Genomic DNA, 27,735 nt, shown 5'->3' with positions numbered 1-27,735 from the left:
TCATTTTCTTTGAGACTAAGTTGTGTATTAAACGATCCATTCTGCTATTCTCATTATATCTTATAGTTTCCACACCGAGTACTGTGGGTCCCTACGATGCAGCATCCATAACGAAAACCAGCAGCAACTCGGCCTTCACACCCATCAACTCCATGCCGCCGCACTTGAACTCGCTGAGCCACCACCCGATGGCCCAGCGTCCGTATCTCTACGATGCCATCAGCTTTCCGAACAAGAACGTCAACCAGAACAACGCCAACGCTTTTCCCAACCAGCTGATCTCGCTCCACCAGATCCGGAACTACGCCCATCAACCGGCGGGTCTGATGGCGGGGGAGCACCTGTTGGGCGTCAGCGTGGGTCCCGGGAAGGACAAAGGATAGCTAGGGTCCTACTTCTAAGTTGTCGGTCAATATATTATTTATTCAAGCGGAATCGAGGCGTGCATCCTGTACAGTATTACTTTTATAGTTAGTCGTAGCCCACAGGGGGCAGTGTGTATTTTTGTAGGTCTTGTTTCGGTTAAGTTAATGGGTTCTCGCGCACTCAATAAGCAAAGAAAACTGTAAATGGCCAACGATACGTATTCTATTTTGACCAACACCGTCCATGCTTATGTTAATGCTAGCTCCTCGAAACATAATTTCAGTAAAGTGTTTGTGACAAGGATTGCTTGACAAGTAATCCTCATTTATCCTGGACCTCGTCTATTGCATAGTGTAAATATAATTAAAATGTACTTATTTTTGATGCACAAAAGGATCTCGCAGTCGTGAAGCAATAGCAAAGTTTAAAACAGCTGCAAATTGAAAAATTGATATCTGTACATAACTATACATACATCAACCGAACAGAACTAACAGGAAAACACAATTTACCCTCAACTTTCCAAATTTATAGTTGGTTAAAAGTATTAAATGTATCGTATTAAATACAGACATTTCTGAGAGATGCTTCTCATGAAACAAAACACAAAAAAATATAAATACATTGAAGGAAGCGAACGGCCCCGTCACTATTTGTTGGCGGAGACAATTCGATGGAAAAAACTATTTTGAAAGAAAAATTTCTAAATATATGTACGTTAGAAGTTGGTAAACTGAACGATGAAATATGAAAAAGAAAGCCGCGAACAGAGATGTTGTATTACTTTTTGGAAAGACTGAAGTGATCAAAATTAACGAAAAACAAAACACAACACGAGCATGATATAAAAATGATAAAAATTAAACATTTTAAAGAACGTTTTTACCGCAGTTACTAAGCAAATTGAATGTGTCCTATAAAATTTCGTACTAAATGGCAGAAACTAAACCTAAACGTAAATTCAAGTATAACAACATCAAATGTAATGTATTATTAAATAAAGTACTTTTAATTTAATTTTAAATCTAAAATAAATTTAAAGTAATCCATAGATAGTGTTTAACTCCAGAATGCAATCTCTATGTAAAGACAAAACCGAAAAACAAACAAAATACCTACAGTTAAGTAAAATATATAGCAAAATGAACTCTGAACTAGACACACACACACACACCCATCCCCCAAACATGCATTAAATAGAAACAATTGGGGTATTCAGATAATCGAGCTATATAATTATTGTTTTGAAAGTTTACAGTACCATTCAAATGGCAGATAGTTCCCGAACGGCGTGCGATCCCGTAACGTTGCGGATACCCCGTCCAACTGAATACGCATACATAATTATATAGTTGTCAATAGTAGATGTGTGTTTCCTCAGTTGATGTACATTGATTTCCGATTAACCACAAATTCATCCCGTAATAAAGTGAATTAAATGTTTCCCGCCTTCTGTGCACTTTATATGTAATCTTTGATTGGTCTCATGAAGGCGCTGATGTCATATTTGGCCGAACCACTCCCTATGTATTCTTCCAGCACGTAGAGATCATTTTTCTTTTTGCATATCGCCTTGCCAACATTTTCTTTGAAGTCTCCACGAGTTAGCCATTTTTCTGGCGGGTCGTTGTCGGAAAGGCACACTGGATTCAAATTAGCTCCGATCTCCAAGGGCTGCATTAGCTGCACCAAGACCAGGGGATAAAATATGCCCTCATATTCTTGACTGCAATGAAATCATCAGAAAAGTTTCATCAAAAAAATTATTAAATATAATATCAATCCTTTTCAGTGTATATATATTTTCATGAGGTTAGTTTGGTATTAATTCAAGATAAAATATAAATTTCTTCCAACATAATGCACTTACGTAACATTTTGTATAAACGAGACGTTGTGTAATTTATAAGCGTGAAGTTCGTGGGCATTGAAGGTTTCAGTGTACCTCTCACCCTCGGCAACTGTATAGAGCACTGGTTCTCTGGATTTAACGCTCTTAATGGTGATATTCTGGAAACAGCTACTGGGGGCCAGCAGGAAAAACGGAGACACAACGGTGGCAGTACAGGCGAATTGGAAGATGGGCTTGTGGCCGCGCTGGAACACGCTCATTTCCCATGGATCCGGGCAATCCTCAATCACTTTAAAGCCGCACATAGGCTTGCACTTGGGCAAAGCCTTTTTCACTTTCCATTCGCCACCATCGCCACAAACCTGCGTACCATAAGCCTCATCTGCAAAAGATAGTAATACACATTAAGTACTTATTGCCAGAAAAAAGTTCACGGGCTATTTCCTAATGCAGAGCCCTTGATATCATCCTACCAATATACCCTGGAGCGCAGGTAACCTTCATTTCTGTATCCTTTAATAGATACTGCTGCTCGCAGTCTACCAGAATATTGTTGTGGAAGCACTGTGTGGAATGTTCGTTGTTACCAAAATGTTTGCATTGTTGGACGCATCTGCCCAATTTATTCAACCATTTATCGCCGTCGCAAATATTATATTTCTCTCCGTCCAGACTGTAACCTTCGGCGCAACGCAGCACGACATGGTTTTTGTCGGGAACCTTGCCATCGCCTCCAAGATAAGTAATTCCTGACAAGAAATCCTCTCCCACCATTTTTGGATCGTTAAGAACGCATTCATTTACAGTCCATTTTTGACGTCCTTGGAAAGTGGTTATTTCATCGGAACTTGAGTGATTCAAAGACGTAGCTACATCAACATATGCACTAGGATGTAAACAAATTTCGAGAAGCTCATCTGAACTATCGAAGCAATCAATGACATGATTGCACATAGCATTTTGAGAGATGCAGGCACCATATTTACATCTAAAATTCGGTGGTGCACAAGGAATCATTGCACAAATAGATGTACTTTCATCCCGATTGTCCGTGCAATCGCTTTTTCCATCGCAGACCCTATCCCAGGTAATGCATCTATCTCCGACTAGAGCACCTTTATCTTTGCAATCAAAATTCGACCTAAAATAATGTGAAATCATACATTTTCCATTATGAATTATTAAACCTTTACTCACTCGCAATCTCCGTGGATGTCCTCATACTTCGCATCCAGATCTTCATCTTCTAAGCATAGTAGTTCGTTTTCGTCGCTGCCATCCCAACAATCATTTTTATTATTACAGATATTTGATATAGGGATGCAGCCTCCGTACAAACACCGAAAATGTGTAGTCTCATTGCACATATTTGAATAGCATCTCTCGAATGAATCGTCCAAGGGGTCCTCTTTATACTGGACTCCATCACATATAGTCGAACTATTATGGGTGACGCTTGCAAAAGAAAGAGCTGTTGGGGCTAAACAGAGTGTTAGTAAACACAAAACAAAGCTAGCTTCGGATCGAGATAAAATAAACGCTTTGTAGTTTTCATTAAAACTTTATAGAAAATCGGTGCCGGATTTATTTTGGATCAGGGACTGTAAATAATAACAAAAAATTATGTCTCCTTGTCCAGCCACACTATTTCTTTTTATAAAGAGATTTTATCAACTAAAGTAAACTTTCAAAGTGTGGATTTTTTTCTTAAGTTTCTTTTTCTCAATCTAGCAGGGAAGCAAAAAAAAACGAAAACTTTTCTAAGAACAGATTCTCTCTCAACAGATTTATCGGATTTTATAAATATATATATTCTCTTTTAGAACAGTTTCGCATCAAAACTTGCATGGTTTCCATAGAAGTATAGACGCTAACTTTACGTGCTCTATAATTTACATATATTCAGCCGAAAGCGAATCAAATTAATGTTTATAAATCCTCATTAAAACGGAAGATGGTCTTCTTTCCAGGATGGCGCTACAAAATAATTCAACTTGTGGGAGCCAGTCGGGGCTCTTCCTGATATTGGCCTTAATACAGCAATTATAAATATTTATTTAAGTCGATCACATTTTTATGTGAATTTTACTCTTACTGTCTCACATAGAATCTGTTATCAGGAGTTTCATAATAAAAGATTAGGGGTTATTGGCCTTTTCACAGAAGAAGATTAATAAACATTCAGACATTTTGACCTCACCTATAACACACAAAACCAGAGCCTCAAGAATTATTATATTTTTTCTCGATATCATAACTAAAGTAATATTATTAAGTAATATTTTGTTTTCATAAATAGAGAAACGAATTCTTTTTATTTTAGCAGAATGCCACGTTCCCGAACGAGTGCTGAGATCGAACTGAAACGCTCCCAAGTTCGAATTATAAAATCAAGTTGTTTGATGGGCTCAAAGAGATGCTGTGATAAGGGAACTGGGATCGGACCGATCGGAATCGGAACGAAAAAATCTGTTAAATAATTTAAATCTATTTCACTATTCGAAATACTTCCAAAGTGTTAAGTTCGATTCGAAAAGCTACTTTAAGTTTTTTTTGAAACACCATTTTTTTTATTTTTTTTTACGATTTGGAAGTTATACTTAACCAATCCGTCTTTATGATGGCTCATTTAATTTAACACCTTTCTATTTGGAAAAAAATAAATATACACCAGAGATTTTGTTGTATTATACTTTTTATTACTGAAATTAACCATTTGATGTAGCTTACAATTAGTTTTATATATAATGTAGAATTATACACATCTCATACAATTTTGGGTTCGTTTGCGATAACTAAACCATATGCGTTATTGGTTGATTTAAGTGCCTGCCCTTGAGATGCATTACACAATATTATTGTTTTACTTTAGACGAATTGAAGTTTTGATTGGACACGAATTCTAGTGGATTACCATTCTTTCGAACTGGTATATAGTTGCATCTACTTGTATTCTTATGGTTGGATTATGTTCTAACATTCAGTTCACAAAATATACTTAGAAGCGGGCTGGTGTCTATATATTTAGGTCTGTTACAGTTTATAATTGCCATCAGTACACTCGGTATCAGTTTGTGGATAATTTTTTGGGCTCCAGCTTAAAGCTCCGCTCCTCGGGTTGCATTATCCTGCTCTATGAGTAGTGTCTACTACTTGGAGTGCTTATTGAGATCGGTTTGAGCTATGCGTGAGTTGTTATACTCTACAGTTTTCATGGGTATTTTGTTTCTACATTTACTATGCTGCTTATATTATGATTTTGTGTTTGTTATCTCCTCCGAATCATTATTTTTCTGACTTTCGTTCGATTTGTGTGTGGTTTTGTAGCTTTTTGGTGCTAAGCATTCTGCTGCGTGTCTCTCTAGATTCAATTTGGTTTTCGATTTATTTGCATTTTTGGTTATTTTAAGGAGTACGTATAAATTGTTAAGCAGTAAGCAACTCTCCATCGGCTGTGGGCTTGTGGTACTTAACTTCATTTTTGTTTTCTTTACAAAACGGAAATGCCGAAAACAATTGTATTTTGTCAAACCAACACAAACATTATGCTTAAGATTTAGATATCATCATAAATATTTTATACATATGTATGGTTAATATATTTTCTTTGGTTTTGTTGTGAAAATCAAACATTTTCATTCATTGTGGTGGGCACATTAAATGGTATTTCAATTAATTGATATGAAAAAAATATATAGAGATACAAATAACAAAAAAGCGTTTAATTCTTCTTCTATACAGCAACAAAATCGGTGTCCACTATATGTATGTTGTATCTTTTTTGCAGTATTTTGAATTTTTTCAAGCATTTATATGTACGAAGTACGATTTTTCTGAATTATCTTACACTTACATGCATTTTTTACGTCCTAAACATTTTCTAATACATTTAATTTACTTAGTGGTTGGTTGGTAATTATATATTTCCATATGCGACCATAGTCTCCCCAGGGATTAATGCCACGCGTAGCATATCGTAAAAAATAACATATCAAATGATGTAGAAAATAAAGTTGATACAAATTCATAAAATAATCTAAAGTATATACCAAAAGTTAACGCAAATAAAAATAGGGTACGAGCTAATACTCTTGAACCGTACGACTCCCATTTCCGTCTCCGTTGCCGTTTCCGGTTCCTGTATCGATTCCTTCTCGCTAACGGCGCCAGCGCCCACGTGGTGGCATTAAAATGCCTCCCTTGTCCGCCTACTCGTTCAGCTTGTGCCACTCGGCGATCTGCCGCCGTGGCGAGTTGCACACCTCATTCCAGTGGTTCAGGGCGGTGCTAGTGGAGTTGGGTCCTCCCAGTTCTAGGCGTCCAATAACCTGCAGGAATGTCAACCATACCATTAGTGACGCGTTAATAGTCGCCCATAAAATTGAACCTACCTCGTTCTTGGTCACGCGATCCCAGTCGAGCAGCATCAGCTCCAAGGAAACACCCTCAAGAGTGGCGCCAGTACCCTGGAATTGTAGTAAAAATGTTTTTTATTCATCCTTCCATTATTCATTCATTTATTGCGGCAAAATCGGACTCACCTCGGCGGCGGGAATATCGAAGGCGAAACTCTCGTTGAAAACCGGGCTAAGAGTGCGCTTCTTCACATGCGTCTTCTTCTTGGCAATGCGTTGGCCATTGTAGAGCAGATATATCTTCACGTACGGATCAGCCAGACCTGTCACGTCCATGCGCGGTAGATTACGGGCTTTTAGGAGGACCACAGTTAGACGTCCGGCTGCCGGTTGCCAGCAGAGCGAGATGAGGAGCTCACCCCGGCCTTGGGCGCGAATCTTTAGGCTGCGCGGCTGAATCTCCTTGCTGATGGATAAAGCCTCCTTGGAAATGTCTCCTATCTCAATGGATGACAGCGGGCAGACCACCTCGCCGATGACGTCGTCGCGCGAATACCGATCGAAGCTAAGGATGACGAAGTGCAGCGACATATTTTGAAGGTCGTTCATGTTCAGACCGTAGAAGGTAAAGTCCTCATCGTAGACAGGGTTTCGGGTGTTTCGTACGACACGAGTCTTGACTTTGTGCTGCTTGTCGGGCAGAAGTTGCAGCTTCACGTACGGATCTGTGGCCGCCTGGGTGCGTCCATTCATGCCAGTGGGTATGTCGCCTGTACCGCTCGATCCACCCTTGCAGGGCAATCCCCGGCAGCGAATGATGGAGACCATCAAAGCGTTCCTCTCGGCCAGGAAGCGCAACTTGAAGTAGATGGTGCCCAGTTTGCCGTACTGATCAGTGACAGTCAGCTCCTTGCCATTGGACAGCGCCTGGTCGTCTAGGGTGATGGTTACATTTCCATTGGCGATCGTCTCCACCGGCGAGTGGTGGTTCTGGTGATGATGGTGGTTATTGTGGAGCAGCGACTGCTTTGTCCCATTGCCATCGACCACCGTCAGTTTGTTGCCGTTGTGCTGGTGCTCCGGATTCAGTTGCGGGGCTTCGTCCTCCTCGCTGTACTTGGTATTCGGCTGGGCAATCGGGGAGGTGGACTGATCCTGCATGGGGGAAAGGAGACTCATCTGCTTGCCACCGGTGGGCGAGGGGGACTTCTTCAGGTAATGCGGTGGCTGGCCGCTCGGCGATCGAACTGCTGTCGGACGCCGCGTCGGCTGGAACGGGAACGAGACGTCGTGGTGGTTCTGCTTCTTGTTCCGGATGCGCATCTGCTTGGCACAGATACAGGCTACCGAGGAGAGGACAGCGGCAGCCGTCAATCCCAGGATGGCGGGCACAACTAAGGGGGATAAACGTAAGGTTAGACACGGGTTTTTAAATATCATTAGGTCTTTAAGGTAAACTTTATTGATGGCTAAATAATTAAGTTTTTAATTTAAAGATGATTAAACCATGAATTTGACGTCTAGATTAAGGTTGTAGCAATTTACTTAAAAACTTTAAGTCTAAAACTAATTTATGGGCTTTTACACTGCGCTTAGTCATCAACTTAGTCATTCAAAAATTTTCGCGAAGCGACCAAATGAAAATATTATTTCATAAATCGTTAACCAACAAATATGACGTTACAAAAAAGACCCTATAACTTATTTGTCGCAAAAAAAAATTTCAAAAGGTGATAAGCCCATAAGTACATGACACCCGCAGTGAATACTTCCAGGCTTCCTTTTGCACAAAAACCCGAATTAATTATTCATGGAAAAAGAAAAAAGTTTTGGAAAACTTCTCTGTCACATTTTCGGCAACTTCTTAACGAGAAGATTGAATAGATCTACCACAAAGGCTATATTTGATGTTGCAATATGTTACTTACTTGTGTCCATGACGCTAACATCTGGTATATACTCTTCAGCCATTTTTAATGGATTTGGCTCGGGCCACTCGCAGCACGTTCCTTCTCGATTTTCCTCGTAGCTGTGAGTGGAATAACAATTAGTCACAATTTGTAATAGATGATGAGGGAGGCAAAACTTTGTGCAACTGTCTTTTGTGGCTGTTTTCAACTTTTCGTGGCACGTGAAAAATGTTCGTACAATCGATTTTGCGCACAAATGTATGCTAGAGGTTTTTTTCCGTGGGTAGCAGATGCTCAGGTTATGCTAACGATTTGCTTTTGTTGTTATTTGCATTACTTCGAGAACCCATACATCCACACACACACACATTATGAGGCAGGTGCACATACATACATACACACATCCATACCCAGAGGAGCTGCGGGTTGCTCGCCTGGGTTGTATGAATCATCACAGCCCCCGCACACACAAAATTGTTTTTTTTTTTTGGTCTATGATTCAAAAAACCTTTGAATTAAAAGAAAACTACTTTCTTCAAAGTGGCAATATTACATTAATTAATAATTATCGTCTTCTAGTCACTATTAAATTTTTTAACTCAAATTTTTTGCAGCATCTAAAAGCTTTTATTTTAAACAGCCTGGTGTCTTTAATGTTTTTTATTTTTTCAAGTTTAAGTCAATTTTATGTAGATTACTAGTTTAAATTTCTTACGTTTTTTTAACAAAGACTTCCACAATATTATTTTTAAACAATTAGGGATTTTTCTGAGTCCACGCTTAGTGAAAAAAAAATACTACAACGCAGTTCCGCAGCGGTTGTACTTTATTTTGCCAATGACTTCTAGACTTGGAAATCGTTAAACCTGCGCCTGCGCTGTGAGGCTCTTGCAGCTTTTTGTGTGGGCCGCTAGCTTGCTGAAAGCGGGGGTTGAAGAAACCTGTGACGTCTTGGCCAAAAACAGGGGTGGGTTAGAAGGTTTTTCAATGTTTCACAACACTGTTCCAAATAAATATAGGAATTAAAAACAAATTTAACGTTTGAATCAGCTAAGACCTAATTTAAAACAAAAATATATGAGTTTCGTTAAGTATGGCGCACAACACTTAGCCGAGACACGCCACTATCTGATCATACCAAAACTCAAAAAGCTGCAGCTTTAGGCCACAATTCAAGCTTTTGGCTAACTTTAAGCTCGGCTTCGTCAGGTTCAAGCTCGAAACTTGACTTGGCTCGACATTTAAAAAGTCTCGCGCTTGTTGCCCACTAGCTGAGTCGGTAAATTTCTGCGTCTGCGCGCAGTTCACTAGAATCAAGAGACCTTAGAAAACAAACCATTTCAATGCAGTGATCCAGAGGTTAACTAATAAAAAAATAAATATTTTTGAAAAACCCTAAGGCAGTGGCTTAAATCTATTGCAAGCCAGAAGCTGACCAAAGTGTTTGTGTTTGCAAATAATTGCTGCCAAATAAAAAAAATTTAAGTTTAAAAGTGGCAAGCGTTGTAGCATCTTCGGGCCATTGAGCAATTTTCACGAACCATTTTCAATAAGGAATAAACAATTAATTCAAAATCAAAGGCATAAAAGGAAACCAGACACCCAACCACTGGACGCAGAAAATGTAAGTTGATGCAACAGCATTTATTTCTATTTTTTCGGAGTTTTTCGGTTTCTTTTTTTATTCACAACCAAAAATCCATCATGTCCGTTTTTGGCATTGAGGAAGCTCAAAAGATTTGGCCAGCTGAGGGGTTCGAAATCTGCTGGAAAATTTGCCATTGTCATAAGCCCAAGAAACGGAACTCAGTTCGGTCTTCTGATGGCTCATGGCGATAAATTGTGTTGCACTATTTTTTGCAATAGACCATTTCGAACAGCTCCAATTCGATTCGTTTGTTTGCTGCTTGCTGGCTGACGCAGACAACAATATGTGTCTCACGATTTGTGCTCTAGACACGTTTCTAATTTTAGTTACTGGTTTCTTTTCCATTTTCCACACACATCAAAACGGTCACCCATTGTCCGCCATTTGGCCACTAATCTGTTTGATTTTGTGCTCAATTACATTCGTACCAGACTAAGGTGTTTCAGTATGCCAGTTCATTAAACGTGCATTACAGTAATAGGAAATTAACCCGGTTTCAGCCGGCCACCCCCGTCGAATCCGCCCCTCTATTTTTTTAACGCCACCTCAATTCGGCGGAAGCCCGTGGTATTGTAAAATATAAACCACTTACGCTTATTTATGGTGAGTAAATTTCGTCTTTTCATCCGAATTGAATGGGAATATCCGTTAGGTTGTACCTTTTCTTTTCAAGACATAAACACATTATGAAATAAATTGAGGATGAGGTTATCACTGACAAATTAGGGGTGAAGTACCCAAAGCAAATGTAGCGAGAGAGAAAATAAACCCACTTTCATCAACGGTATTAAATCGATGATGAGACCATATCATATTGTTGAACTTAGAGTTACTCATAAGGAATCTACCAAAATATTTCACCTAAATGTGCTTCCCAAATTCCCAAAAAATAAATAATTAAATATTAGTAATATCAACCAAATATTCGAGCTAAAAACCACAAATGAGAAAAACAACTCATGTCTCCCAAACAATTTGCAAATCAAAAATTATTTCACCCCAAACGTGCTCACATTTTTACGCATGAACTCATTAAAAAAGAGTTCGTCAGCCAAGATTGTTTCTCGATTTGCATATCAGACTCGATGTTCGGTTTAGGGTCTTTTAATTTCGCTTGTTTGCTTTCTGTACTTCTTTTTATTGTTCACTGCAAATTAAAGTAGGCGGCGATGATCCATCAAATTTTATTGAGGGCAAACAGTGGCCGGCGAATACATGAAAAGGTATCAGTATCTAGGAATGATTGTTTGGGGGGCAATGGAATTAATTGAACATGGAACAGAGTGCTTTGACCGAATGACACCCACGCTTAGCTTTCTTTTCTGTAGTTGCCAAAAAAAAAGAAAATAAAAAAATTTACCAACTTCAAGACCCCACAGCAACTGCTGTTTGCACACGAGTCCCCAAGATTTTTTAGAGTCATGTTCAAATGTCAGCGGTAGATAAAAATTTGTATGTCTCCATGTTTTGGGAGCGTGCTGTCGCTGCTTTATCTGCTGCCAACATTTTGTTGAATTGGTGAAAAAGTGAGAGAAAATACGAAAAACAGTTTAAAGCTGTTGCATGGATGCTTTGTTGCTCCTCTTCCAGTGCCATCGATTGTTGTTTGTTTGCCTTGCGATTGTCTGCTCCCTTTTTGGGCCGCATTGAGCATTGAATTGATCTTCAGTATGTTGCCGTTCCCCCATTCCTCCAGTACCCCAGTCACCTCTCACTTGCCACCATTGTGTGCCTCCGTAGTCTCTTCCATTTGCCATTTAAATGGTCTTTGGCTCCGCTTCATTTGTTTACAATTCGTTATGGCACATTGCCAGGCCAAGTTGGCCACGAAGAGTGAACTGACAAAAATCTCCCAAAAAATAGGACAAATTTATGAATGCTATGCGGGACTTTTTCCAAGAAGAGGGATTAGCATATTGGGAAAAAATTATTCAATTCAAACCAATGGCAAAATTTGGCAAGTTAACTTGATACTCTTACAAAACCCCTCAATGAATTCTGCCAGAGAGGGTCCGAGATTATCCAACTTGAGCGGCCACCTCATTATCGACAATCGGTGGCCTCTGGGCGTCTCTGAAAACATTATCCTAGCGACAAGCGTGAGAAATCCCGGCAAGACTTCAATTATAGCACAACCCTGTTAACAAATTCACTCATTTAGCAATGAAACTAAAAGTGTTGTTACTGTCTGCGAGCCCCGAAACCGAACTCATGAAATGGCAACCCAGTTGACAGGCAGCTCCTGAACAACGTTGTTCGTTGCTCTAAGCTGCCCACTTTTTTATCTTATTTTTTTGTTTTTCTATTTTTTTGTTTTTTTGTTTTTGCATCCGCCTTGGGGGCCACAGAAGTGTTGTTGTGGCTTTTGGTGTTTGTGTGGCATCTGATGTTGCTGCCGCTTTTTGCCTTATCCAGCACGTAACCAGCGATCAATCAAGGCACAAAGCCCATCTCAGGCAAGTTAGCTCAACTCTCATCTGGGGTCTTTGACAATCGCCGGAATGATGCGCAGCGCAATTGCAGAATTTCACTCGAAGCTTAATTGTGTGGCAGTACAGCGGTGCCACGTAATTGGCAACTCCAAGGGTATTACATGCGGTTGCAGCAACATTTTGCCCAGCGAAATGCAACAAAATGTTGTAAATATTCAATCACGTAGTTCGTGCAACAATAGCCGGCCCAAGACGTCCGAAAAACAAAATTTAAATAAATTATGTAAAACTGTTTTGGTTTTTGGCTATTTTACTGGCTGGCTTTCCGCCAAACATGAAGAAAAATGAAAATTTTAAGCTTTAGTTGGAATTTCCGTTTCTGGTTTCTGGTGAAAAAAATCCATCGTTAGTCGTGCCGGCCAATCTCAATAAATTATAGATTGCAATTCTCTGGAAATAATAACGACAGAAAACAAATAAAAATGCAATCACCAATACATGAGCTTCGATTTTATTGTACTCAGGTCTTATAGATTTTTATCAGCATTACGGCTTAACTGGCAATTGTTATACAAATTTAGCTTCAGGAAATCCCCATTACAAGAATATTTGAGTAAATAGTTATCCAATAAAAGTTGCTAAGCAAACAAACGTCAATCCGTTAAAGTTAACAGCGTCAGCAGAAGTGCATTAACTAAATATTGCCTAAAAAATTGTTAACAATTACGTGATGAAGCATGACAAGATGAAAACACAACGGCAACAAGCAACACAACAACTGCCAGCAAATTCTCACACAAAACATTCGCACATTGTTGATGTCGCGTTGACAACTGGCTAAGGTAGAGGCAGAGCTAAATAAATTCAAGTTAGTACGCAAAAGTCACAAGAAACATGTACTAAAATATATATAGGAATTTATTGTCATGCTAAAACATTTCTTATACCCTAAATGATCAATTAAGTAAAGGAAAAATATAAAACCAGGTGTAATATTTGGTAAAATACATGGTTAAGGTTTTTTAATACCAATATTTCATATTTTTTATTTTAATTAGAACCAAAGGCAGGAGCAACTAGTTAGACCCAAAAAAGGGTATTACAATAAAAAGAAGTAAAGCCCAAAGTGGGTCTGCTGTTGTGTTGTTGCATTTCTACTTGCTGCCACGCTCATGACGAACGAAAGTGAAAATAGGAAGTCAAGAGATGGCCAAAGAGCCATGAGACCGGCAACACAAGAAACAACAGCAACACCAACAGCTACTCAGACTTTGAGTCAGACATTGGCCAAGTTGGCCAGACATTGCGCTGCAGTTTCCTCTAGTTTTGCTGCAAATGCAATTGCCGACAGTTGCAGGTTGCAGGTTGCTGTTTCCAGCTCCAGATTTAGCTTTAGCTTTAGCCCCAGTTCCAGTTGTTTTTTTTTGCCACACTCGTTGATTTCTTGGCCAATCTATGCTCATCTGGCTCTCTAATGGCCAGAGCCAGAGCCACGAGTGAAGTCTGCGTAATATCACAGAGGGGGAACCCAGGCCCGGAGGCAATGTTTGCTTTTGCCGGCTCGTTATCCTCGCCAGCCGGGGATGGTGTTAATTTATGGTCTCCCCAAGTTACCTGGACACTCATACGTGGCCGGTTTTATTTATGAACTTTTTCCCCCAAATCTATTTAAATTACCGCAGTTTGCGTTTTGCTTCGCTTAGCCGGACTTTTCATTAAATTATTCATACACCTTGCCATCTAGCTGCCGCTTGTCAAATTACCGCCCGAACATGAAAAACTTTATGGTTCATTTTTATTTCATATATGTGTGTATATTTCTCTATTTTTTACCACTCTTTAACGCGTTTACCGTTATTTGTTGATTTTGAAAACGAAGTTAAACCACGAATCAAAAGTAAACCCGTTCCAGTTTTCATAGTCGGAGGTCCATTGGCCAAATTAATGACTTCAATTTGCCGCTATGTGTTGACCATTAAATTTGTTATAGTTTTACGTAGCTTTATATGCGAATTTTTGGTTTTTTTTTACTTAGCCAGGTAAGTTGGGGAAATTGGTGAGTCAAATTAACTTAAAATCGATGTGAAATTTTTGAAATTATGTGAGATTTTTATGAGCTTTGTCATTTTTTAAGCTAATTAAGATGCCTAATGACATTTTTTTAAAGCCTTGAGAAAGTGTTCGACTTTGCTAGATTGAAATGTTAACTGACTTGACAGCTTGAACTCGAAACTTCTGACAGAGACTAGGGGAGATCCCACCCCATCCCAAAACTAAAATTTACACAATTCACTCAAAATCACATGCCTTTATCTGGCGTCTTTGTAGTGGCACGCATAAATTGCATTACTTTATGATTATTATTCTAATAAATGCGCGGTTCCCACATTAATAAGCACTCGAAAAACCAAGCCTAAACATATGGCAGAAGCAGAAACAAGATAACCAAATAACAAGGCCCAAAACCAAGTTGCGGTGTTGTTCACACCAATGAGCACGAGTTTGCTCTAACCGACTGACTGACTGACTGCTTGCTTGCCTGCCTGATTGACTGACTAACTGACTGACTGACAGTTGAAAGAAACCTTCAAATGCAACGCAGCGACGAAGACAATGCCAAACAATATCAATGAAGTTATCGTACGAGTACAATAAAAACCGCCAGAAGACAACTGCAGCTCGAGTTGGTTATAATCGACACCGGGATCGCTTCAGTGCGCAAGATATTATGCACCATGCCTCCTATCCGATAAAGTTGTTAATACAAAAACAAGCTGTCATTATGAAAACCCCAATGATAGTATTGTCCGGGAGAAATTACGCTGCAATCAGAGGAAGTATTAACAATTGTCGCTAGTTAATTGAATAATTAGCAGCATAAATAACAAGCACGAATACAAGATTGCTTGATTAGGATTTACTTTTTGGGGCACTATATATTAGATTTCGTAAAAAATATAATCGTTCGTTGCAGACAAAATAAAAATTTGTTACCTTTTACCAAACTTTTTTTGGAGTTCGTGTTCTAAGTCTTTTGATCACAGCCTAATGGCTGCATAGGGCATTTTCTGTTATGTATATTTTCTCATGTTTATTACAAAAAAATGATAACATTTTTATTTCTGCTTATGATTTGTTCAAAAAAATGTCCTTACCATCGGGCTACGCAAAAGTGGCCGAAACTATTTTAGGCCAACAAAAGTTGTCCCGAACAACTTTTAATTTTTCAGATCGTTGCACGACTTTTGCACGCGTTTTTCTTGGCGTTTGAAGTTCGCCTGTTGAAACTTTTATTGTTGTTGGTTGTTGCAGAGTTTTACAAGCCTGGTGGAAAACTGGCTGCGAGGTCAACCGCCTCTCTTTTCGATTTTCCACGCTCGCGTGAGTTGCGTATGTTCTCCGACTGCCTTTTGGTTGCCGTTGACGTTGCCTTTGCCTTTGCCTCACTTTCATGGCATCCTTCAACTTTAAAAGCGAAAGACACCAAAATGCAATTGAAATGAATGAAAAATCGTGTTCGAAATGTCAGATGCGAGCACCACCATTGTGGCAACCAAAAACAGACGAACTGTAGCAATTGCTTGATCTTCTCGATCTCTGCTTAGTTGATTCTCTTGTTTTACTTTCGGTTTCAGTTTCAGTTTTAGTTTTGGTTTCTGTTTTTGTTTCAATTAGGTTTTTGCTTCGTCTATTTTTTTTTGTGTTTTATTTTTTACGGTTTTCTGTTTTTGGCTGGGCGCAAATTGCAATTTGATTGCCTCAAGCTGTTCGAGTTGATTGAGGTCAAAAACGTAGTCAGCTTTGTGTCGTCCAAAAATGCACTGATTTCGGGGATGGGTTTGGTTTTAATTTGGATGCTAACTCACAGCCCTAGTAAGGAGTGTGAACAGCAATGTTATTGATGTGCAATTAACATTTTTGTATGTCCCATAAAAGGAACATGAAACAGATCAAGTTCCCCTGCCTTCAAATCGCCTTAAAGTCTCCCTGATCCCCAGCGGTCATCATCAGTCCACCGACGAAAAACAAATGACATAATTATAATGCACATTACTCAATCGGAGTTGGCTACCGTAATGTAATTCGAGCCCGACTCAGTGCTTCTGTTTTAGGCACAGACCAAGAGATGGTTTCGAAATTTCAAATAGGAAAGAAAACGAGAAGCCAGCCAGGCATTTTTGGCCGTTGGGGCTAAGGTCATGTGAAACTATGCAGTAGAAGCACACAAAAGCCAAGCTCTTGGATGATGAGCTATGACTTCTGTCTGCCTAAATCTCCGTCTATCTGTCTGTTTGGCCTTTCGGTAATTGCCAATGCTGGCGGCAGTTGCCGTTTTGTTTGCAAAATGGCTAAGATATAAAAAGTATCTTTTTTGATTTCAATTTCATTTGGGCTTTGTTTTTTCTGTTGTTTTTCGGTGTGCATTGAAATCACCACCGACGACGCCCATTGTTTCGGTGGGTACTCTTATTAATTACAGTGCTGTTGCTGGAGCATTACTTTGATAATTTTTAGTCTTTGTCAGAGTCGGCAAGGTTAAATAGAAGTTCAAGTTGTGGGTTTTCAAAATTTTATGACTTTGCCCTATGGCTTCGTGCTTAATCAACTGGAAATGATTAAAAACTAAAATTAAACAGTCAGATAACCAATTAAAACAATTATTTATAGAATGGAAAAATTAATAATATCAATTTTTATAATTTTTTTATGTTGACTCATTTATACTGTTTCTACAATTTTACAGTCAAAAATAAAACTTAATATGGACTATTCGAAGTCTTAGAGAAAGAAGCTTAGATTGCTAATTTGAATTTGAACTAATTTAATTTGAATGTTATGACTGAGATAATTGCATTCTTTTTTATAAGCAATCCCTTTGAATTCAAGGGTACTACATTTCATTATTTATTTTAAGTTTTATTTTACTTCATTAAAAACTAAAAAAAAATGTATTGGAATAAAAAACAATTGAGATAGAATGGAAAAATAACGTTTATTTTTAAAGCATTTGAAACTAAAGCCCATGTAGTAGATGACAAGTTTGTTTCCTAAGTCTTTTGATTTCTACCAATATATTACTGTCTTTTTAAGAACATAAAGCTCTAATGTCGTACTTTCTTTTTCATTTTATAATTTAGAAAATAATCATGTCCGCCAGCCCCTCAGCCTGCGATTGCTTAGTGGGCGTACCCACAGGACCCACATTGGCCTCCACCTGCGGTGGCAGTGCTTTCATGCTGTTCATGGGCCTCCTAGAAGTGTTCATCCGCTCCCAATGCGACCTGGAGGACCCTTGCGGAAGAGCCAGCTCACGGGTTAGTTGACACTCATGGTCACATTTTTGTGGCCAACAATATCACCTTTCAATGGTTTCCATTCTGATTGCAGTTTCGTTCGGAGCCGGATTACGAGTACGATTTCATTGTCATTGGCGGTGGCTCAGCGGGCTCTGTGGTTGCCTCCCGCCTCTCCGAGGTGCCCCAGTGGAAGGTGTTGCTGATCGAAGCCGGTAAGTGGGTCTCTTCAGAGCAACATGTTGCCAGCAACATGGCCAAGTCAGACTGCTCAGGCAATTAGAGGCACGTTATATGGCATTTGTTTAGAAGTAATTGAAGCTTAACAGCGGCAAAAACTGCAACAATAGCAAACCGCAACAGCGACAGCAGCAGCAACCGCAGAAACACTAATGCCACTTGGGCAACACTGCGGCAAAGAAGCCACCGCAACTGCCACGAGCATTATGTAAACTAAACGAGCTGCCACCTCACCCCCAAGGCAATCTAAGCCCATGCAAATATCTTCCCTCTTTCTATTAGATTTTGGTCCGTTTGGAGCCGTTTCACAGCCCGAAGACCTTTTTTTCGTTCCGCTTGACTTCATTTTTTGCATTGGATAATTGTTGTTGCTTACAGCCTTTTTTTATGAATGAATTACGATGCATAAACAGCACGTGAATTTGTGCTTTGAGAGTGTGGGTGGCTTTTGGATGTACTCGTTTTTGTTGATTTTCAATGCAGTGCATTCACTTTGCCTTAATTAAAAGCAAATATGCGGCAAACTGAGCTTAAGAGCCTTTTTAGCACTGCATAATTTATATTTCATTATAAAGCAAGCCCAATTTTGATTCAAACTCGAATTATATGGCTTTGTTAATAATGAAATTCGGGCCAAATTATTTTATTTCATTTAATGCAAATAATCGATTTGAATTTATAATTTTTTTGCCAACCTCGTAAATATTTATGAAGACTTGTTTTTAATAAAATATTTTAAAGTAAATAACTTTTTAAAAAATATATTATGTTTAGCTAAAGCCACCAAACAAGACAATTATCTCTTTGAAAAAAAATCTAAGTATTCTCAAAAATTCATCTAAGTAATCTAAGTATTCGCAAGCTATCAATCATTATTTTTTCTCATCTTTGACTAATGTCTTTATTAGTCGCCCAAGACTATGGAAAATCACTTAGGTATGGGAAAAAATTCTAATGTCTCCATTAAAAGTGCCCTTTCAGCATTCTCATCTTTGGTTGGCTTACTTTCTGGGTCTTGTCTCCCATATTGGCAGATTTGCGCAAAGTAATAGCAATTATATTGTGACAATTTTTACGCCTTGTCACTAATTACATCAATTAAAAGCCAAAACTCGCGAAAGAGACACACTTCGATGGGGCCAATGCGTTGGCGTTAATTATACAACAATGCCTGAGGCTGGCTTGCAATTAGCTGTGGCCATTAACTACCTGGCTTATTATATATCAGTATGAGCAGATAACTCCCCGGCTTAAGTGGCTTTTGTTTCGACCAAGCCGACGAAGTCATAATTCGGTCTTGCTTGACATTAGACATGCAACTCGTCACATTTAGCCAATGCCAAAAGCATGCCGGAAAGTAAATTAACGATATCTAGAGGATTAAAGAAGTTAACCTGGTGCCTGGTACACTGACCCCTGGAATGACCCTCGGGTTAGGTTAATAGCACCATTTTTGGTGGACGACCACGAGTTCTAAATTAGAATTCTAACTCGATTTTTTACTTTAAGCTTTATTCTATTTTTTATGTTCCCGCAAATGGTTTGTTGCACTCGGCTAAAACATTTTTTCGGGAATACTATATAGTTTAGTAGATTTATAAACGTATTATTTATGCAAAGATGTTCGACGGCTTTGGCTTTCATTCTAAACTAATTAGAATGCGACGTTCTGGTGCTAATTGTTTTCTCTTATTTAAAAGCGTACAGAGCATTTGTTTTTATTTGCTTGACGCATACATATGTTGAATGTTTTTAGAGAACAAGTTATAAGCAATATGGGAACATATATAAGACTTGTACGCAATGAATCAGAGCCGGTATTTCTGATACTCTCCAATTTTTTAAGCTATTTTGCTTAATTTTCTTTTGTTGAAATACCAAGTTAAATTATTACTACAGGATTTTGCGGTAAAATTTTGTTCCGCTCCCACGCTATGGTTAGCAATCAAAGATTCCACTTGAATCGATTTAATTAACTAGAGTCGTGGGCTCGATGAAACGGAAATTCTAGAACGCTGATTGGGCCAATATACTAATTACTAATAGATTGCCATGGGTTAAGCAAAAGCGTGCCTCAGATGTCCCAAACTCTAATTGAAATGCCCACCCAAGCTGTCCGAAGGTTAAATTGGGGTTTGTTTGGACGGCTTCTTAATGGGCAGTTTGCGACTATTAGTCCAGTGTCACGACCAGTTATGCGGAGTATCATGGCTTATGGGTATCGGGGTACGAATATTGGCAATCAATTTGGATGACCAATTATATTGTTTGGTTTAAAAGAATTTACCAAAATGTTGGCGGTAGTTAACTCTATAATTGAAATAGTTTATTGAAAATTAAGGTTATTAAAGATTTTAGAAGTAAAATACTGGCGGATTGTCTATACTTTGACAATAGATTTTAAAAACTTATTCTTTCAGGTGGAGATGAACCAGTTGGCGCCCAGATTCCTTCCATGTTTCTGAACTTCATCGGCAGCGACATTGACTATCGTTACAATACAGAGCCGGAGCGTATGGCTTGCTTGTCCTCCATGGAGCAGCGATGCTATTGGCCCCGCGGCAAGGTCCTGGGAGGCACCTCGGTAATGAACGGTATGATGTACATTCGCGGCAATCGAGAGGACTACGATGATTGGGCAGCCCAAGGAAATCCTGGCTGGGCTTTCAACGACGTCTTGCCGTTCTTCAAAAAGTCTGAGGATAATCTGGAACTGGATGCTGTAGGCACAGAATACCATGCCAAGGGTGGACTCCTGCCCGTTGGAAAGTTCCCATACAATCCTCCACTATCCTATGCCATTCTTAAGGCTGGTGAAGAGCTGGGTTTCTCCGTGCAGGATCTTAATGGCCAGAACTCTACTGGATTCATGATCGCCCAGATGACGGCGCGTAACGGCATTCGGTATAGCTCCGCAAGGGCCTTCCTGCGTCCAGCCCGCATGCGCAGCAATCTCCATATTCTGTTAAACACCACTGTCACCAAAATCCTGATCCATCCGCACACCAAGAATGTCCTGGGAGTGGAGGTCAGCGATCAGTTTGGCAGCATGCGTAAAATCTTGGTCAAGAAGGAAGTGGTTCTCAGCGCTGGGGCAGTCAACTCTCCGCAGATTCTGCTTTTGAGTGGTGTGGGGCCAAAGGATGAGCTGCAGCAGGTTAATGTGCGATCGGTACACAATTTACCAGGCGTGGGCAAGAACCTCCATAACCATGTGGCGTACTTTACCAACTTCTTCATTGACGATGCGGACACGGCACCTTTGAACTGGGCCACGGCCATGGAGTATCTGCTGTTCCGGGACGGACTCATGTCAGGCACAGGCATCTCGGACGTGACTGCCAAACTGTCTACCCGCTGGTCGGATCGCCCGGATCTTCCCGATCTGCAGCTTTACTTTGGCGGCTATCTGGCCAGCTGTGCCCGCACGGGCCAGGTGGGTGAACTGCTCTCGAATAACTCCCGGGCCATTCAGATCTTCCCAGCTGTTCTGAATCCCCGATCACGCGGATACATAGCCCTTCGTTCAGCAGATCCCCTGGAGCCGCCGCGCATCTTTGCCAACTACCTGACCGACGAGCGGGATGTGAAGACTTTGGTAGAGGGCATCAAGTTCGCCATCAGACTGTCGCAGACCTCTCCTCTGAAGCAGTACGGCATGCGGCTGGACAAGACGGTGGTGAAGGGATGTGAGTCGCATACGTTTGGCAGCGATTCTTACTGGGAGTGCGCCGTTAGACAGAACACCGGACCGGAGAACCACCAGGCGGGCTCCTGCAAAATGGGTCCCAGCCACGACCCCATGGCCGTAGTTAATCACGAGCTGCGGGTGCATGGCATCCGGGGACTGCGCGTGATGGACACCAGCATAATGCCGAAGGTGACGGCTGGCAACACCCACGCCCCCGCCGTTATGATCGCCGAGCGGGGCGCCTACCTGCTGAAGCGGGCATGGGGCGCCAAGGTCTGACGCGTGGATGCGACGTGGACGTTGCATAGAGTAATTTAATCAAAATCAGCGAAAATGATTGCAAATAAAATTTTAAACGAAATTACAATTAAGGCCCCTTGAATCCAAAAACCTTGTATACCGATCTGTTCTATTTTTTAACGATTTCGACCCAAATCCAATCTCACTCTAGGCACACCGCGTTGCGCAAACTCCACTAATGCCCTTGATAAGTAAACCTATAGACTACTTTAAAACCAACTTCTGTGGCCCACTGGCAATTCAGTCGAACTACACAAAGAGCATATTTTTATTTTATTTCACAAATTATACATTTTAATGTAGGCATCAAAATACAAGTTTCTTTAATGCACTTTGATAAAGTACTTTACCCTAAAAGTTTAAAACTTTCATTAAGAGATAAAAATATTTTTAAAATCCAAAATATCTAAAAAATAGTATTTCTATTATAATAATGCCCATTGATTTTATTTTAAATACTTTTGAAATAGTTTCTAAAATCTGCATTTGCGAAATTCGACTGTAAAAATTCCGATTAACGTTCACTTTTTTAATTGACTTTAAGTTTTCCGTTCGAAACCATTACTTTAAAAATGTAATTGACATGAATACGTTAAACATGTAAGTTCAGTTTATCGTTAGATTTGAATGGGTCTTTTAACAACTATATTTAAACTATGTAATTCTTGTTAACCCATTGACAATGTATCGTTCATTTGCAATACCACCTATGAACGATGGCCTGTATTTCTGTATACGCGTATATTGCATGTATTTATTGTTCGATTAAAGTGAAACTATTTAGTTTAAATACTTAATGGGCTTATCAATTTGTCAACACTTAGCACATGAATCCCGATCACTGTTGGTATATATAAAAGGCGGCAAACCAATCACCAGTCATAGTTCCGAAAATGTTTCGAAACATATGTGTGGTCACTTTGCTATATCTGGTTTTTGTTGCTGGCCAGGATATCGTCCCCGACGATCCTGAAGTGCAGAAGGAAATGCACCAAATGTTCTATAAGGCTAGAGTGGCCTGTGCGGATGAAAATTTAGTTCCATATGGTGAGTTGAAAGTTTAGGTTGAACCAGAATCGGTTGAGTAATCATTAAATGTCCAATCTGTTTCTAAATTATATTCTTTTGTGTGAGAAGCTTATTAATTGACGCTCAATTTCTGTAAATATTATTCGAAATTATTGTAACTGCGCATTGCATGATCCGGACGAATTTAAATTCATTCCGGATTGAAACTATAAAAGGGAACCTCCAAGCCACGATTGGTTCAGTTTGTTTATAATGGTTTCCGGTTTGCTTAAAATCTGTTCCCTATTTGCTCTCTTAAACTTGAGTTTGGCCCTTCAGGATCAAGCCAAGGATAATGGTGATGTGTTTATTATAAGCTATGACAGCTTCGACGGCGATGTGGATGATATATCCACCACTACGCCAGCTCCCAAAGAAGCAGACTATGTAGATTTTGATGAAGTCGTTCATAATTGCAATGCTAGTTTCATAACTCCGATGTGTGAGTCTGGGAGGATTTATCCAGAAGGATAGTAGATTAATGTAACATTAATTGATCCAATCTTTCAGCCAATGTGTTGACTTTTAATAGCACTGGTGCACTGCCAGATGAAACGGATAAAACGAGCATGGTTCGTACTTTTAAAGAGTTCTTTTGCATTTTTCTGAGCTCTAGTGATCTATTATAGTGCTACTTTCACTGCTTCTTTGAAAAGTCAGGACTAATGAAAGACTACAAGCTAAATGCGGATTTGGTGCGTAAATACGTCTGGCCAGCAACTGGGGACTCCCTCGAGGTTTGTGAAAACGAAGCAAGTAAGTTGGTGGCTTTATATGTTAAGCTTTTGAGCAATGAATACATTTTTTCCACTTTCCAGAGGAAGAAACTAATGCCTGCGAGAGAGGCTACGCCATCGTCAAGTGTGTCTTTATTAGATCCCTCACTGATGCCAGGAACAAGCCCACCGTTTAAGCCTCTAATATAAATCAATTTATGTTGTTTGTGTTATAAAACTATATATATTGCTACGGCCGCGCACCGAGTTCGTTATAAAAAGGCATACACAAATCCTCTGATTTCTAAATGCTCTTATCACGTATTCGAATCCTTTTCAAGACCGCCGCCGCAGACAGTGTTGCTGTAGTTGAGCAGGCGACTCAACCGCTTGCCAATGGGTTTGGGGTACTGGTTGTTTTTCAATAGAAACTCCTTGGACTGGTGCTCCACCGCTCCATTATCCAGTTGGTACTTGCAAAGAGTGTGCAGAGGCCGGACAAGGGTTTGCCGCAATTCTGGTCGGGATTCAAGCACTGCCAAACACTGTGCCGCTGTCTCCAGGGTGCTGAGACAACCTTCTGTGGGTTGTGTGCGGATGATATAGTCACTTATGCCCACAGCAATAAGTTTAACTTGACGGAGGCGATGTAAAGCAGGACTGCTGGCGTAAATGGCTTTGGCCTGCGGCCAAGTGCCGTCTATAAGTAGCAGCGTGTAGGGACCAGCACTGCGATCTACCTCCTCCAAGGGGACCGAATCTCGGCTAGGATAAAGCAATAGCGTTTGCGGAGACTCCAAAATCCTTTGCAGCTCGGCAGGGTGTTTGAGGTTCGGGAATCGCTTTCCCTTATACACTACACATTTTCCAGGCTCCAGGCCCAGCTGAAGCATCAGAGCCGTGCGCAGAGAACGCTTCTCCTCGGCAGGATGCTGAAGAATCACAATTTGTGAGGCTACCGCCTCAGGAGGACTAGGCAGGGCGGGACACCAGCAAACAACCACTGGACGTCTGAAAAAGATTTTTGTCATTAAAGTCTTGAGATTTCGAAAGATTCCCCGCTTTACCACTCACTTGCACTGCTCGCACTTATCGCGTCTGATAGGCGGATCGGCCCCAATGCCCACGAGGTCCTGCCAGGCTTCATCCTCGATGTTTGTCATTGATTAAATTGCAATTAACGAAGAAAATCCACCCACAAGATATCCGCAATATTGGGAACCATCTGAATCCAGGTGGCAACGCTGGTCGCCACATGGCAATTGGGACACCCTGTGCGTAGATCAGCTGTGAACCGCTAAGGAAAATCTGCACTTACACTGTTATGTGTTTGTGATTGTTTATATTCGTGAGCTTATTTGTAATATATTAGAAATATTTTAGGCCGTGAAAAAGTTAAGATAAAATCAGACACACTAGAATATAATAATATTACAAAAAAATATATATTTTTAATAAACAACTTTCGAGAAAAATATTTTGTTTTCACAATCAGTACAAATCATAGTTTTATCACTGCATAAACCTTGCAGTTCCGCTTTCTGTTTTCTGTTTAGGTTTTGTATATGAATTAAACTAGTTGTTAAGCTTAAAGTTAAAAGTTCGTAGCTTAATAATAGCAATATGCAGAGCCTCGGTTGGACGCTTATAATGAAACGCGGCTGCTTCTGCCGCAAGGAGACACTCAATATCAACGGATCCCGCTACACAATTCGTGACAGGCTGGCACAAGGGTTTGTTTCCGAATTCCCCACCATTATCTATAAAATATCTAATCTCTGGGTGTCTCTCGGTGCAGGGGCTTCAGTCTCATCGACCTTGCGGAAAATGCCATCACTCGACGGAGCTACGCGATTAAGCGCATCACCTGCCACAGCATCGACGACCAGAACATAGCGCTGCGCGAAATCGAAAACTGCCGCAAGATCGATTCGGAAAACGTCATCCGAGTGGTGGACTACGAGCTAAAAGGTCAGGCAGACATTGTCATAAACACCACCAGTACGCTGTTCATTGTACTGCCGTACTACAAGCATGGCGCTTTGGCGGATCATTTGCAATTGCGAGCACGAAAACAGGACCACATGCCCGAGGCCCAGATCCTTCAGATCTTTCTGGGCGTCTGCGAAGGTCTTAAGGCCATACACGAAGCCAAACCTGTGCCGCTGGCTCATCGTGACTTGAAGACAGCCAATATATGTCTCTCAGACTCATTCGAACCCATTATCGTGGATCTGGGCTCAATGACAGAGGCGCGCCTTCAAATAGTGGGTCAGTCGGATGCCCAGCGACTCCAAGATGAGGCCGAGGAACGAAGTTCAATTGTCTATCGCGCTCCTGAGTTGTTTACGGTAAAAACGTACTGCACCATAGATGAACGGACAGATATTTGGGTAAGAAAATCATTTAAAAATCAAATTTGGTTTAAAAAATGCATGTTTCCTTTATTTCAGAGTCTTGGTTGTGTGTTGTATGCAATGTGCTACTTCCATTCTCCTTTCGATCCCATCTATGAACGAGGAGACAGTGTGGCTTTGGCTGTTCTTAGCGGCAATGTGAACATTCCAGAGGATTCAATTTACACGGAGGTAGGACGATGTCGAGGACATTATACATAAGCCTTATATATTTTCAACCCTATTTACAGGATATGCATGAACTGATAAACTACATGCTGCGCACCGATCCCATGGAACGACCTTTCATTTTTAGCGTCATTGAACGAACCCACGACTTGATACAGAAGCTGGAGGGTCGATTGTAGCTCCGCCCGCCAAGGTCACAAGGTAGCTAACTCACTGGATTCCACCTCGTCTAAAGGCATTTCATTGAACCCGTTTTTGACTATGTATTATTGTAAAATAATTTGTAAAATTGCTGAGATTTTGTGAAATTTATGTGTAATTTATAAAGTAGTTCATATTTTAATTAGTGGTCATCACGAGTTAGTCCCGGACAATTTGAGTCCAGGTCATCTATACTCGTGTAATGGGTTCCGCACCAGTAGCAAAAGGTATATGCTGTACGAAGGTAGCTGGTAAGCATTTCCAGCTGCTCTGAAGGGGTGTAGGCATCATCTTCGGCTTGCTCTTCCTCCTCCTCCGGCTGCTCTTCCCTAGCCTCGGTTTCCTCAACTTCTTCCTTTGGTTTGGGGGGCCAAAAGAATTCCATATCCGGCTCTGCAATGCCCTCTTTTAAATCCAAAGACTCGCAGGTTTGCTGGCATCTTTTAATATCGTACATGAGTTTCCGTTCCTCAGCCTTTTGGGTGGCTCGTCGTCTATAAGCTTCCGTACTTATTTCATCGCCAGGTTGTATTCCAGCCTTTTGCAGGAGATGAGCTCTACGTAGCTCTTGGCGTTTGGCCATCAGCTCGGCCACCGCTGCTTCCCGTCCCAGGCCGCCTCGTCCGCTTTTTATGGAAATGCCTACAGGTTCAATGCGGGCATCTGGCTGCTTTCCCAGTCCAGTGCCCGCTTTATAGCCCATCTTGGCTAGCAGTTGAAAGCCTTTGTTATCCGATGTCAGCGGCTGGCTAAGAGACTGCTGCAAGCGCTCATTGTTAAGGTTTCCTGATGAAGCAGCTTCTCTTTGTCGCTTCTTCTGTTCCTCCTGTTTGCTCTGAACTTCAATTTGGCGCTTCTTGCCGCGGTTCTGCACCAAGCTGGGTCGCACATCTTGCAGTCTGTTTTGGAAGAAGTGGATGCGGTTATATGGTTACCAAAGCTGTAGAAAGTAATCCATACCCAGCCAGGAACTTATCAGACATATAATCTTCCTCTTCGTCGGACATTTGTTTATATTTACCTGAGGTGCCAGTGTGACCAGCTCTCGGGGAATCACCGGCTGAAACCGGTTGGCAG

General features: G+C 40.6%; 8 protein-coding genes across 16 annotated transcripts in view; 4 read left to right on the top strand and 4 right to left on the bottom strand.

Annotated features, from left to right (window-relative positions):
* Nucleotides 1–1,830, top strand: part of LOC6500094 (zinc finger protein rotund) — a 35,586-nt gene extending 33,756 nt beyond the window's left edge. For all 5 annotated transcript variants that reach the window (XM_032456390.2, XM_044718266.1, XM_032456391.2 and 2 more), the window contains one exon: nucleotides 67–1,830. In XM_032456390.2, the coding sequence (XP_032312281.1) occupies nucleotides 67–383 (317 nt within the window). In that variant the 3' untranslated portion in view covers nucleotides 384–1,830. The remainder of the gene's footprint in view (nucleotides 1–66) is intronic.
* Nucleotides 1,579–4,595, bottom strand: LOC6500451 (modular serine protease). Of its 3 annotated transcripts, none has more exons than XM_032456392.2 (5): nucleotides 4,419–4,595; nucleotides 3,416–3,698; nucleotides 2,692–3,359; nucleotides 2,237–2,600; nucleotides 1,579–2,092 (listed from the first exon to the last, which is right to left on the bottom strand). In XM_032456392.2, exons 1-5 carry the CDS (start codon nucleotides 4,471–4,473, stop codon nucleotides 1,828–1,830), a joined length of 1,635 nt encoding a protein of 544 aa, XP_032312283.1. In that variant the 5' UTR covers nucleotides 4,474–4,595; the 3' UTR covers nucleotides 1,579–1,827. The 3 variants fall into 3 exon arrangements, with proteins under 3 accessions (XP_032312283.1, XP_044574203.1, XP_001953238.2); XM_044718268.1 differs by having other exon boundaries at nucleotides 3,416–3,689; XM_001953203.4 differs by lacking the exon at nucleotides 4,419–4,595 and having other exon boundaries at nucleotides 3,416–3,819.
* Nucleotides 4,596–4,895: 300 nt separating this feature from the next.
* Nucleotides 4,896–9,364, bottom strand: LOC6500450 (synaptotagmin-4). The gene is made up of 5 exons (XM_001953202.4): nucleotides 9,199–9,364; nucleotides 8,502–8,602; nucleotides 6,760–7,967; nucleotides 6,610–6,684; nucleotides 4,896–6,546 (listed from the first exon to the last, which is right to left on the bottom strand). The coding sequence occupies exons 2-5, from the start codon at nucleotides 8,542–8,544 to the stop codon at nucleotides 6,427–6,429; spliced, it is 1,446 nt and encodes a 481-aa protein (XP_001953237.1). The 5' UTR covers nucleotides 8,545–8,602; nucleotides 9,199–9,364; the 3' UTR covers nucleotides 4,896–6,426.
* Nucleotides 9,365–9,730: 366 nt separating this feature from the next.
* On the top strand, nucleotides 9,731–22,880 carry LOC6500095 (glucose dehydrogenase [FAD, quinone]). Of its 2 annotated transcripts, none has more exons than XM_001953201.3 (4): nucleotides 9,731–10,107; nucleotides 17,702–17,878; nucleotides 17,952–18,072; nucleotides 20,518–22,880. In XM_001953201.3, exons 2-4 carry the CDS (start codon nucleotides 17,711–17,713, stop codon nucleotides 22,104–22,106), a joined length of 1,878 nt encoding a protein of 625 aa, XP_001953236.3. In that variant the 5' UTR covers nucleotides 9,731–10,107; nucleotides 17,702–17,710; the 3' UTR covers nucleotides 22,107–22,880. The 2 variants fall into 2 exon arrangements, with proteins under 2 accessions (XP_001953236.3, XP_032312280.1); XM_032456389.1 differs by having other exon boundaries at nucleotides 20,518–22,067.
* An 81-nt stretch (nucleotides 22,881–22,961) lies between these two features.
* On the top strand, nucleotides 22,962–24,165 carry LOC6500096 (general odorant-binding protein 84a). Of its 2 annotated transcripts, XM_001953200.4 has the most exons (5): nucleotides 22,962–23,135; nucleotides 23,386–23,598; nucleotides 23,667–23,728; nucleotides 23,786–23,912; nucleotides 23,975–24,165. In XM_001953200.4, the coding sequence occupies exons 1-5, from the start codon at nucleotides 22,982–22,984 to the stop codon at nucleotides 24,067–24,069; spliced, it is 651 nt and encodes a 216-aa protein (XP_001953235.2). In that variant the 5' UTR covers nucleotides 22,962–22,981; the 3' UTR covers nucleotides 24,070–24,165. The 2 variants fall into 2 exon arrangements, with proteins under 2 accessions (XP_001953235.2, XP_014766378.1); XM_014910892.3 differs by lacking the exon at nucleotides 23,386–23,598.
* A 24-nt stretch (nucleotides 24,166–24,189) lies between these two features.
* On the bottom strand, nucleotides 24,190–25,133 carry LOC6500449 (tRNA-uridine aminocarboxypropyltransferase 2). Its single transcript, XM_001953199.4, has 2 exons — nucleotides 24,947–25,133; nucleotides 24,190–24,883 (listed from the first exon to the last, which is right to left on the bottom strand). The coding sequence occupies exons 1-2, from the start codon at nucleotides 25,033–25,035 to the stop codon at nucleotides 24,190–24,192; spliced, it is 783 nt and encodes a 260-aa protein (XP_001953234.1). The 5' UTR covers nucleotides 25,036–25,133.
* A 29-nt stretch (nucleotides 25,134–25,162) lies between these two features.
* LOC6500097 (serine/threonine-protein kinase 16) lies at nucleotides 25,163–26,787 on the top strand. The gene is made up of 4 exons (XM_001953198.4): nucleotides 25,163–25,605; nucleotides 25,671–26,265; nucleotides 26,326–26,460; nucleotides 26,520–26,787. Exons 1-4 carry the CDS (start codon nucleotides 25,496–25,498, stop codon nucleotides 26,634–26,636), a joined length of 957 nt encoding a protein of 318 aa, XP_001953233.1. The 5' UTR covers nucleotides 25,163–25,495; the 3' UTR covers nucleotides 26,637–26,787.
* Nucleotides 26,756–27,725, bottom strand: LOC6500448 (G patch domain-containing protein 11). Its single transcript, XM_001953197.4, has 2 exons — nucleotides 27,619–27,725; nucleotides 26,756–27,557 (listed from the first exon to the last, which is right to left on the bottom strand). The coding sequence occupies exons 1-2, from the start codon at nucleotides 27,663–27,665 to the stop codon at nucleotides 26,801–26,803; spliced, it is 804 nt and encodes a 267-aa protein (XP_001953232.1). The 5' UTR covers nucleotides 27,666–27,725; the 3' UTR covers nucleotides 26,756–26,800.
* Between the last annotated feature and the right edge of the window lie 10 nt (nucleotides 27,726–27,735).

This window comes from Drosophila ananassae, chromosome 2L, assembly GCF_017639315.1.
Source record: "Drosophila ananassae strain 14024-0371.13 chromosome 2L, ASM1763931v2, whole genome shotgun sequence".
In the NCBI taxonomy this organism is placed as follows: Eukaryota; Metazoa; Arthropoda; class Insecta; order Diptera; family Drosophilidae; genus Drosophila; species Drosophila ananassae.
The sequence above is the reverse complement of the archived record's forward strand: the minus strand, read 5'-3'. Positions and strand labels throughout refer to the sequence as shown.